Consider the following 12,517-nt stretch of genomic DNA (forward strand, 5'->3'; position numbering starts at 1 on the left):
TGAGTCATTAAGTAATCATTGTTTAATCATCAGTCCTTTATTCTTCCAAAGTTGTGTGGTTTATACTTGATTTCAGGATGCATAGCAGCAATTGGGTGAATGGGAGATGTTTGAGTGGATTTATTTAAGCAATACTAATTCTTGAATTCAATTTTGGAAAAAGCTTCATAGAAGGGTTGAGAGACTGAAGCCACTTGAAACAAGTCATGGAGCTCAGTACATTTAAGTTTCTTGCCCATGGAGTGAGAAGTTCTAACTGAGGCTGAGAATTATCTGCCCAATTCCACTTCTTGTCTTTTTTTAGTTTCATTTTCACCACTCAACATTAGACAATACAACACTAAAAACAACAAATACAGTGTGTAGCCCAATAAAAAAATTAGGCTAAGCCAAACTATGTAGGCTGAAATCATGAGGGAGGTGGTGGAATCTCCATAGAGGTTTTTAAGATCAGGCTTGACAAAGCTGGGATGATTTAGTTGGGGATGGTCCTGCTTTGAGCAGGCGGTTGGACTAGATACCTCCTGAGGTCCCTTCCAACCCTGATATTCTATGATTCTATGAGGATTAGCACTTCCACAGTGCTGTCCAACCACAGCTAAAAGCCCTGTACAAACAATGAACCTCTTAAGTCTCTCACATCCCTGGGAAATAGATAAAATAAATACCATTACCTCCATTTTCCAGATGGATAAACTGAGGTACTGACAAGTTAAGTGATATGGCCAGGGTCGCACAGGAAGTCAATGACAATGTCAGGAATGAGACTTGCAGAAGGGATGGATTTTGAAGACTGACCAAAAAGTGACATGATTTAGCAAAGTCTTGGTCAGGAGAGAAGAAGAGGGGCATCGAAGAGACCAAGGCTGCAATTGTGGTGTAGTTTATAGCAATTAGATAGCAAATCTTTGAATAGTTCAAGGCCTTTAGTAGCCCTCTCTGTCTTTGCTTCGGGAGCCACCAGAGCTCTGCCAGGGCAGCCATGTCTTTATAGGTAGGTAGGCGTTGCATGTTGTACATATGTTATGAACATGATCATTTGGATCCCACTGTGGCCTTACACTGGTTGTGTAAAGGGCAAGACAGACAACAGTGATGGACAGGAAGAAAGCTAGCATTGATAACCACAGAGAATGAGTGAAAGATAAGCTACTCTTTAGTCACAGAGGCTCAAATTCAGCCATTTGAGCCAGACATACCACGGCCATTGAAATCCATGGGAGCTGCACAGACACCTCAAAGGGCAGAATTTAATCCACTATGTTTGGAAGGCTGCGGGTTGATTCTGAGCTCTACCCCTGAAGTATGAATTATTCGTTGCCACATGAAAGCGTACCGTGCAGTAATGAAAAGTAGTTTCGTCTGCAGATAGATATGGATTGGAACATGTTGCCAAATGGAATTTTGAAACTTGGAACGAGCCAGATCACCATGACTTCGATAATGTGTCAATGAGTGTCAAAGGTAAGTTTGTTTCTTTTGACCTTGATTTAATTTGTGTGGGGGTAGAGTAGGGTAGGGGCAGGTGGGTGATAAATAATAGGGTATATACAGATATATTCTGTTTTATAAGGAATTGGCCCTGGTGTGATTCATGTAACTTCCATTAATAGCATTCCTGCACTGATTTTCATAAAGTTTCAGGTTAGACTTTAATATGAGAGAAAACAGAAATGAGGGTGGGGAATAGGGAGTAAGGGTGACAACAATACAATCGCATTTTTCACTGTTTGGTTATAAACTAAAATTGTGCCATGAAGGATTTTTTTCTGCTTTAAAGCCATGTGTTTTAATAGACGTGTCTTGGTAGCTTGCCCAGGCAAAATCCTTTAAAGGAGCTTCCTGTTACTGAGACTGTATGAAACCAAGGGAGGGGACTTCGAGACCCCTCTTGTGATCAATAATGGAGAGAGGAAGTGGAAAAAGGTGGCTTCAGACACATCGTATGCTGTTAGTTGTGCGCACTTTCTAATTGCTCACAGCCTGCTGCAACAATATGAAGACTGACTGTACTCTTCGATAACTTGAATCAAGACATCATTATAATTTTAAGCTGTAACCGTCTACTGTATACATAATTGTTCTGACTCTAGGGTTTCTCAATTATTACGACGCATGCTCAGAAGGGTTAAGAGAAGCTAGTTCTTTACTGAAATTTGGAGGCCCGGGAGATTCTTTCCATCCATTCCCAAAGTCACCCATCTGCTGGAGTCTTCTACATCACTGCTACAATGGAACCAACTTCTTCACTGGAGCGACTGGTGTGAGGTTGGACTACATAGCCCTACATAAGAAGGTCAGTCCAAGGCTTCTAGCTGTTTAATAAAGAAAAGTGTACAGGAGAATATTTCTTAATCCAATTAATTGCTAAGGTTGACTGTGCAGCCCCTCTGGTTTATGAAGTTCGCTTTCAGAATTGTGCTCTGCCTGTGCTGGGGTACATAACCATTACAATTCCAGAAGGCCTTTTAAAGATGTTCTAACAGACAAACTTCCTTCCAAGTGGAATGCTTCCCTGTATAGTCTCCACCTGAAAACAACTTTTCTGCCACTTTCACATGTGGAGAGTGGGGGAAAATATACGTTTCCCCTTTAAAACAATAGTCCTGACTGCCTGTCAACAGTTCTAGTGCCTGAGCAGATAGGGTAGAAATGTTAAATTTGACAGGCAAGTTGAGCAAGGTGATACCTTTTATGGGACCAACTTCTGTTGGTGAGAGAGATAAGCTTTTGAGCCACGCAGAGCTCTTCTTCAGTTCCAATAAAAGATATTACCTCACTCACTTTGTCTCTCTAATAGCCTGGGACCGACACAGCTACAACACTGCACACAAATCTGACAGGGACATAGGTGCTTGTGCTCTGTCTTTCATAGCAGAGGTTCTCAAACTGGGGGCCGGGCCCTCCTGAGGGGGCACGGAATGTATTCGGGGGTAGGGGGAGCATGAGAAGCTTCAGGGGGAGAAACTTCACTGCACACGTTTTACTCACAGCAATGAATAATTAGCAATGCTGACTCCTCCAGCCATACCAGGTCCTTAGATGGTGCTGTGCATTTTGGTGGATTCCTGTTAAGCTTGCCTAGCATTATACAAAGTCGGTGCCATCTGCACATTAATCCGTTTGCTATGCCACGGTGGGTATATTTAATGGTAAACAAATCGACCACAATCACAGTTTTGCTTTTGTTCTTATTTACAATGAATCGTTGGCTCTGTTTGACTCAATGTTTCACTGTTTTTAATATTTAGTGAGAGTTGCATGTTGATTTTTTTTAATCGATATATGTACTTGGGGCCAAGAAACTACTACAGACACAAAGATGAGAGGCCTAATCAAATAAGTTTGAGAACCACTGTTCAGAGTACCGTACATGACATTTTGCTTCCTCACTTTGCATGAAATGGAATTCCCATTGTTACAGGGAGCTGGAAGTTCTCTTCACATCCTAGAGCAAGAAACAGAAGCAATGGAGCAAATTCAGAAGTTGTTCCCAAATTTCACCTCGGTTCCTGTATACAATGATGAAGCAGACCCACTGGTTGGATGGTCAGTTCCACAAACGTGGAGAGCTGATGTGACCTATGCAGCCATGGTGGTGAAGGTAACTCAACGCTCACTTAGTGTCCTCACCTAATACGCTAATCTGCAGAGCAAGTGTGTTGCCAAAAGAATGTCTTATTAGGTTTCTGAATGGACTTCAGGAAAGAATTACAAGCCAAATCCTGAGGTTTGAATGCTCTCACACCAGGGTGTCAGGTGCTTTAACTTCACAGCTTTAGTTAATTCATCTGCCCTTTCCCGAGTGTCCCTGTAGAAAACAGCCCTATGAAAACTCCTCCTCCTAGGAGAACTGGAGAATGTGCTGGGGACACTGTTACCGTGAATCCTTCTGCATGACTGGCTAAACTCACTTTCCCTGATTCCCTGTAATAGACTCGCCACTATCTTCTTGTGGTGCATTATACACCCACAACTGTACAAAATCACCCTTTCCCAGAAAGCCCTAAGCACGACTACCACCCTTCTTGACTGCTTAATGCAGTAGTTCTTGGATTTTGGGTGAGGTCTCTGCACAGAGGGCTGACATGACCTCATTATTACTGCCCACACCAAGGGGCAGGCCATGCAATGGGCATATAGCCATGAGTTAGGGAGTCAGTGCCGAACTACGTAACCATGGAGGCAACTGCAATGCTGGGGAAGAGACTGCCCCTCCTCTTGGGAGCATGCCAGTTGTACCAACCTGTGAATGTTCCCTGTGGTCTCTGCTGAACCGAATCCTTGCATGTGGAGAGGAGATGCGAGCAATTAGATGGATCCCTGAAAAGCCCATGGGAGTATTGACCCGAAAAATCGACTGGGTTTGCACACTTGGATATGCACAAGCCTCTAAGTGTGAGCTGGCGCATCTCATTTCTCAAATACTTCCTGTCTGTGGTATACTTGTGATGGACAGAGACAAACTTTCAGGCTTACACAGAGCCCTTCTTCAGGTCTGGGAAAGGTTGTTTAGCATAAGTAGTTAACACATGTTTCAATCTGTTCCACCTTGTATTTAGCAGTGTCACTGAGTACATTTCCCAGCCCTGAAGAAGAGCTCTGTGTAAGCTCAAAAGCTTGTCTCTCTCACCAACAGAAGTTAGGCCACAAAAAGATACTGGACCAACACGGCTGTGACTACACTGTATACTGGTGATAGCTTTATCACGGCTTGTGTCACACCATTTTTAGCTGACTCTTTAAAGAAAGTGAGTCTCCTCTCAGGCCCTTCACTGGCTCCTTATTATTGCCCTGCAAAAAGTGTAAACGTTTGGGGGCTTTGCCTACAGAACCCTTCATGTTTCTGCTCTGGCCTATGCTTGTGATCTGTCTCCTTACTGCACTGTTGGTCATTTTACAGAGGAATAAATGGGGCATGCCCAAGGTCACTCAGCGAGGAATTGGAACCAGGGCCAAAGCCTGCACTTTGTTACGCCGATGTAAATCCAAAGCAACTCCACGGGGGTCAGTGGAGTTATTTAGTACTGTTCGGGTGTAAGCCCAGAGCGCTAGTCCAATACTTTGACCACAAGGCCACCTCTTGTATTGCAATTAATAGCATATGTGGTCCATTAATGAATGATCCTAATCACTGTCCCAGTGATTGTAACTGGAGAAACAGTAAGGGCAGAACGCTGCGAAGTTCTTACACATGAAGTACAATGAGGTCACTAATGAAACATTATTTTGACAAAAAATGTGGCTGGAAATCACATCTCTCAAGAGAGCTCTTTACATAAGTACTAAACCAAGCTAGTAATTCCATCCTCTGGACATGTAAGACTTCACTTCCCGAGGAAGTGTGTGTCAACCTTCGCTATTCATGAAAGAGTCTCTCAGGGATGGTGTGAAGTCTCCAGATGTTCCGAAAGGACTGCAGAACTCTCTTCATACATCTCGTAGAGCTATCTCCATTGACTGTAATCCCAGTGTCCAGCTAACATGGCATGAGCCCCTTCACCACCTGCTTACACAGCGTGTCTAGAACTCTTCTTTGTGCAGCACCTGGCATTCTCACAGAGAGCCCGCTGCTCCCCGTGCATCCCCACAGGTAGGATTAATCCTTCACATCTGAGTCAACGCACTGCCGCAATCCTACTGATGCCCTGATTTTAGCCAACCTGAGAGCTTATGTGAACTAAAGCAACGCTGAGATGATCTTCATGAATTTTGAAGCCAAAATGTTGCATGCGTTTGCTTTCATTGCATGTACAGCTCTTCATCCTGCACACACGTGTGGCAGCGTAGGGATGAAACTAGTTCTGTAGCTTCACTACAGTATCCAAATGAAGCAAGGGTGCTCTACTCCGCTGTTTTCAGCGGGTAAGCAAATGCACGGAAACGAGTTAAAGTGGCCCCAGGCAGAAGTAGCCCGTCATGTAGAACTGCCGCAGGATCACGTAGGCTGAATATGCAGTTCAACAGAAATAAGACCGCTGATTTTAAAATAGGACTCTATTCATTAGAGTGTCAGCAAGAAGTGTTTTTTTCCCCAGCATGACGGCCAGTTTTCCCGTTACTTTACAGGTAATCATCCAACATCAAAACCTGCTCATTTCCAAAGCTAACAACACTATCAACTACACTTTACTGAGTAACGACAATGCCTTCATGAACTACCATCCCCATTACTTCACCCAGAGGACACTGACTGCTCGATTCCAGATGAACAACACAAAGCCACCTCATGTCCAGATGGTGAGGAAGCCTGTGCTGACCGTAATGGGATTGCTGGCACTGCTAGGTATGGTAAATGTTTGTTTTAAGTCATTAAATGCCAATCCCCAGTCACATGCAAGTTACATGCTTAAAATCTATTAACAGGTCATCTAGTCCATCTTCCTGCTAACGCGAGGTTATTCCCTCCTCCAGTTTGTCCAGTCCAGTTGGATGTGTCACAAGGAATAACGCTTCCACCCCTCCCCCTGGGAGATTAACAGTCTTGGTGTCAGGCTGTTTTCCTGACAGTCTGTTATCCCTCTAAATCAGGGGTGACTGACCTGTGGCTCCGGAGCCCCATGCAGCTCTTCAGAAGTTAATATGCGGCTCCTTGTATAGGCACCAACTTTCCAGTGTGCTGGGGGGTGCTCACTGCTCAATCCCTGGCTTTGCCACAGGCCCTGCCCCCACTCCACCCCTTCCCACCCCCTCCCCATAGCCTGCAGTGCCCTCGCTTGTCCCCCTCCCCCACCCCAGAGCCTTCTGCACGCCATGAAACAGCTGATCAGGAAGTGTGGGGAGGGAGGAGGAGGCACTGATCGGTAAGGCAGCCAGTGGGCAGGAGGTCCAGGGAGCTAGGGGGTGGGGGCAGCTGATGGGGGGCTGCTGACGTATTACTGTGGCTCTTTGGCAATGTACAATGGTAAATTCTGGCTTCTTCTCAGGCTCAGGTTGGCCACCCCTGCTCTAAATTGATCCTATTGCTTCTGTTTCTACCCCGTATGCCACCTCGGTCAGTACCTTTCCATTTATATTTGTGGACTGGTATCCCCCCGGGCCAGGTCCATTCAAGCTATATTTCTCTTTAATAAGCTCTCCGCTCTGGCCTCTCAGTTCCTCTGAGCTCTCACCAAGGTGTTAATCTAGGCCCTGGTTCTCTTAGATACAGGCTTAAGTCTTATTGACTTAAAACTGTTATTAGGCGTGTAGTACCTAAAGGCCAAACCGGCTGGCGACCCACTGTGCTGGATGCCGTACAAATGTAGTAAATGAGATTCATGCACGTGCTGAAATGCTTTGCAGAACCAGGGCTGTATTTCCAGATCTCACCACCGGGGCAGTTTCAGTTATGCCAGGGTAAATCCAGTGACTTCACCAGTGCTCCTCCAAATTCATGCTGGTATAGCCAAGTAATCTATAGCTCAGCCCTGCGTATAGACAGTTCTGTGTTTCACCTCATCACAGGTCTATCGCTGGTCTCGTTACCTTTTGTGTCAAAAATGTATTTTTACTTTCAGGTGAAAACCAAGTTTTTGCAGATATTATCAGCAAAGACGAAAGTGACAACACCAACATTGTTGGAGTACTAGCCACCGTGCACAGTCCTGCTGAACTACAGCCGTCAGACAGCTGGCAGGCCACCGTACTGATCTACGCTAGTGATGACAACCGGACATCCTCTAACATCAGTGCTGTGACTGTGAACGTTACCCACTTCCCCAGGCATGCAGGTAAATGGGCTGGGGGTGGGGGGTATTTGGGTATTGGAGCCCCAGGAAAAGGTTCATGTTAAACATTTCCAAAGCATTCATTTTCATAACTGAGGTCACATCTAGAATTTGTATATTACCAAGCTAGAAATCTCTCCTCACCTGGCAGCCCCAGATTTTCTAGGGCCTAGGAGCACTGTATTAGGAAAGATTGTGGACTCTGATCCCAGAGTTGGGCCTGCCTCTGGCTTTTAAGGGATACAGTGAATTCTGTCCTTTCAGAAACTATTCAGCCCAGCTGCCCCTTAGCCAGGTTTCGCTGAGCAAAGAGTTCTCTCTGGGATTGATCACAATGTAATCCAGACATTGAACACTGCACAGTGTGTGGGATTTAGTGGTGTTGTCTTCAACAGTTGCTACAGGGTTCAGCACTTGTGGAAGTCAGGACACTTCTATTTAGGAGCCGAGATAGGAATTTAAGAGGATAACATTAAGGACCAAGGCTTGAAAATATTTAGTCTTAGGCACTTGTGAAAATTTTACTCCGAGTCCCATTTCAGTGAGATTCAGGCTCTGAAGTCACTTTTGAAAATGGGACTTTGGCTCCTAAGTCATTTAAGCACTTTTGAAAGTTTTAGCCTTCGTCTTTAAACCCAGATCAGGAGCTTTACATGTTTCCTTTGTATTTCCAAAGACCTTGTGTATGTGACATACTACCTGGACAACAACTTAACCAATCCCTATTTGGAGTGGAAGAAAGTAGGAAGCCCCGATTTTCCTTCTGTAAAGCAATTCCAACAAATAAGGGATGCCGAGGTATGATGCATATGCGGTAAAAATTGTCAGTGTCAACACACTGTTCATGAACTGGTGACATTATGGCGAAGGAACCTGATAACTGGTTTATGTTCTGGAGCAGCGTTTCTCAAACTTGGGTCCGTGGAACTGGGGGTCCCCAAAGGTACTCCAAGGGGTCCAGGTGCCCCGCTGATCAACTCCTCCCCCACCCTCCCTCAACTCCTTCCCAACACCGCCTGCATGCCGGGAGATTGTAGGCGCTAAAAGTTCAGCAGCACAGCAGAGCTAAGGCAGGTTCCCTTCCTGCCTTGGCACCACACTGCTCCCAGAAGCATCCGGCATGTCCCTGCGACCCTGGGGGGGGGAGGGGGTAGGGGGGCAGTGGGTCTCCACATGCTGCCCCTGCCCCGAGTGCTGATTCCACAGCTCCCATTGGCCGGGAACTGTGGCCAATGGGAGCTGTGGGAGCAGTGCCTGTGGGCAGGGGCAGCGCACAGAGACCCCCTGCTCCCCTATCCCCCGCCTAGGGGCCATTGCTTTCGGGAGCCATCCAAGGTAAGCACCACCCAGCCGGAACCCACACCCCAACTCTCTGCCCCATCCCAGAACCCAGACCCCGCACCCAAACTCTCTCCCAGAGCCTGCACCCCCTCCTACACCCCAACCCCCTGCCCCAGCCTAGTGAAAGTGACTGAGGGTGGGGGAGAGCGAGTGATGGAGGGAGTGGGGTTGGAGCCTTGGGGAAAGGGGTGGAGTGGGGACAGGAAGAGGTGGGGTGGGGATGGGGCCTTGGGGGAATGGGTGGAGTTGGGGCGGGGCCTGGGGCTGATCAGGAGGGCTTGAGGGGGCTGTCCCTGAAATATTTTAAATCAATATGGGGGTCCTCAGGTTGCTAAAGTTTGAGAACCACTGTTTCTGGAGGATTATTTAGATACTGAGTTTAGCATAGATTGAGTCATGTGGTTATTATCATCTCTTTCCTCCTTGATTACCAGGATAAGCCTAGACAGGGAGCTGCATTACAGCTTGCTCGAAAGCTTTAAGACTGCTCAGGGACTGCAGAGATGAGTGGGAACCCTCTTGTTTGTGTCTGCTCTTTGCTTTTTATGTTAAATTTTAAATCTAAGTCCATAGTGGTACTGACCAGGGGAAAAATAAAATGTAGGACAAGTCTCAGACAGGTGGCTGTAAGTCTGTTAGCACGTGCAGCCCTCCAACCACCAGAGATGGGCAATTCAAACATATTTGGCATTGTAGCAGCTTTTCCTAACTATTCAGCCAAAAGGACTGAATGCAGATCACCAACCTGCCTTACCGATTGTCTCGCCCTTTAAGAAGTGACTGCCCTGCCTTGGTCAAGCAGTAACATCTCCTCTCTCATTCCTCTGAAGATAAATCCAAACCAGAAAGTGAACGTGACACTTAGGGTGAAATCTTGGCGCCACTGAAGCCAGTGGCAAAACTCTCATTGACTTTAATATGGGCTGGGCTTCACCTTTTTAATGCCCTATTGCAGAGTTTTTCAAGTTTCTGGAGCTGATAATAATCTTACAGATTAAAGAATATCTGCAAACCCTCCCTCAAGACTTCTGATCCCTAACCATGACTAGGCCAAAGGCATGTAACTACCATACTCTAAGTAGCAAAATTCATGAAAGAGAAACATTGTACTTGGTACAGTGGAGAAACCTGTCTGGTTGCTGGAAGACCGTGCAGATTGGATTGACTAAACAGACTTAAGGAACCTTGATTGACAGTCTACGGCAATTCTACACTTATTGCCACCATCTTAGAAACTTGACTGGCTGAACTATAAGGAGAAAAGTGGGATGAGATCTTCCACCTTAGTCATCCTCCTCCTTCAGAGCTATCTAAAGCTGGCTGAGGGCCTGGCACGAATCTTGCTGCCAAGTGCTGCAGCATCTTAAAAGGAGGACAAAGGGTTTGTCTGAAATTCCCTCCAAATGCTGAGTTATCAGCTGCTCAGTTTCTTCAACAGAGTCTGAAACAAGAGGAAACGACTCCACTTGATTATCAGCTTCCAGGTGTTTTCTACAGTAAATGCCTCTGCCTTGTTGCACCTGGACAGAACATCGATATTCCCAGCTGGAGAGAAGAGTGAAGTTCAATGAAGTGCCCACGTACATCAGTAAATTAAACTAAGGATGAACTGGTCAAAGCGTCAGCAAGGGGAGAATGCTGGTCATGCAGGAAAACCTGCACCTCTGCCCTTAAAATCAAGAGGAGAAGGGGAACTTTGCCTCATGAAATCCACCTCGCTAGTGCAAACCAGGGCAATGCAAAAGCTCTACGTTCACTTAACAGATTTCTGGGAAAGTCACTAGTTCAGAGCTTGATGAAGGGCCGGCTCAGGTTTGCAGGCACACAGCATATGAAAGTGTGAGGCACTAGGTCGGATGTTTAGGATCCATATGATCAGGTTGCTTTTAACTGTCATCACCTGGGCTCTGTCCCCACAGATTGCAATACGCTACTCACACGGAAAGCAGAGATCTGCAGCTGTTTCATGGAAAGTCTCAAATAAGCACTCTATGTCCTGGGCCAGCTTTACCAAGGAGCCAGTGGGAGAGAGCTGACTGGTCGCAGTAGGAACTAGATAGAAAAGCCCCGCGCGCAGAGGTAGAGAGAACCCTTCCATAACAAAACCAGCATCTTGTGCTGGATGTCAACAGCTGGGGTCAGATCCAGAGGGACAAAAATCAACGTATCTGTAGGTCTCTCCCAGCCTCCCTTCCCTCTCCCAGGATTGGTCCTGCTTGGAGCAGGGGGTGGGACTAGATACCTCCTGAGGTGCCTTCCAACCCTGATATTCTGTGATTCTATGAGTCCCTTCTCCTTAGAGGGGTCTGGACTTGCCCTCATTCACTGGGCATTTAAAGAGCTGGTGCCTTAAATTCAGCGGGCTGGGGGACTGAGGACAGCTGGCCCCATCTGCTCACTGACTGTGTGAATGAACAGTCTGTAGCCTGCACTTTCCTTCCCCTCAGGGAAAGCCTGCTGGCTTCCTTCTGCACTCTCAGGTCTAGGGGCTAAGGTAAGGGTGATGTGGGGCAATGCAACTCCCCCTTCTCAGTCTGAAGACGATAGGAACTTCCCCTGGTCTGGGTATCCAGCACTCTCCAGTCTCCTCACCCCAGTCTGCTTTACCTATCGCTCAGGCGTCCATGAGATCCTTGCTCTACCAGCTCTCTGAAACCTGCTTTCTCCCACTTATTCCCTCCAGCTGCAGAGGACACCCCCAGGCTTGAATTACTTGGCAGATGTTGAGGGGCAAAGCTAACTACAGGCTCTGTCTGCAGGCCAGACCCTTAACCTATTCCTCCGCTGTCCAGTTGGCAGCTTGTAAACGCCCTCACTGGCACGAAAGAGTCTGACGCTGGTTTCAAGCACTTAGCTGTTCCTATAACTCAGTCATTTGCAGTGCACGAGGAAGGTGCCTCTTTTGCACGCCATGTGCACCTTGCACTGTGGTGAGCTTTGCAAAGATAGCTAATCAGAAGGGCGTTACTGTGTCATTACTCAAACTGGCATGCAAGTGGCCTTGGTTTTCAGGCTCCCTCCTTAAAACCTCAGATTCCTTTCAGTGATGGATGTTTGGCTTCTAAAGATCACAGTGACTCTGCAGGCTTCGTACTCCAATGCAGCCCTTTGGAACAAACTGCACACGGCACTCACAGAACTAATAAGCCATACATCATACGTGTCCATCCAATTTCCACATGGGCATAGGAACAGCCTCACACTGCCCTTTCCCCCAGTCATCCCTCAGCCAGAACTGAGCTGCGGCGAAGACCAAACAACGGCCAGTCCATGCGAGGCTCAGCCATGCTCTCAGGCTTGGTCAATGCTCCGCTGCTCCAGTCCTGCAGCGGGGTTCGTGCATGGCGTCTTGCACTTCGTGTCATCCTAAGGGCTCTTTGTGGGACTTGTTGTGTAGCAGGCGTGCACGCGTGCGTGCACACACACACACACACACACACACACGGGAAGAAGTCTAATACTCTTAG

The 12,517-nt window shown here is 46.9% G+C and overlaps 2 protein-coding genes across 5 annotated transcripts in view; one reads left to right on the top strand and one right to left on the bottom strand.

Moving 5' to 3' along the window:
- Positions 1-12,517, top strand: part of IDUA (alpha-L-iduronidase) — a 64,360-nt gene that overhangs the window by 42,404 nt on the left and 9,439 nt on the right. For both annotated transcript variants that reach the window (XM_050943106.1, XM_050943107.1), the window contains 6 exons: positions 1,369-1,464; positions 2,094-2,296; positions 3,425-3,604; positions 6,070-6,286; positions 7,500-7,712; positions 8,386-8,507. In XM_050943106.1, coding sequence (XP_050799063.1) covers positions 1,369-1,464; positions 2,094-2,296; positions 3,425-3,604; positions 6,070-6,286; positions 7,500-7,712; positions 8,386-8,507 — 1,031 coding nt within the window. The remainder of the gene's footprint in view (positions 1-1,368; positions 1,465-2,093; positions 2,297-3,424; positions 3,605-6,069; positions 6,287-7,499; positions 7,713-8,385; positions 8,508-12,517) is intronic.
- Positions 1-12,517, bottom strand: part of SLC26A1 (solute carrier family 26 member 1) — a 104,624-nt gene that overhangs the window by 35,115 nt on the left and 56,992 nt on the right. The gene's annotated exons all lie outside the window — the stretch shown is intronic.

The sequence above is a fragment of the Gopherus flavomarginatus genome, chromosome 3 (assembly GCF_025201925.1).
Source record: "Gopherus flavomarginatus isolate rGopFla2 chromosome 3, rGopFla2.mat.asm, whole genome shotgun sequence".
Taxonomy (NCBI): Eukaryota; Metazoa; Chordata; order Testudines; family Testudinidae; genus Gopherus; species Gopherus flavomarginatus.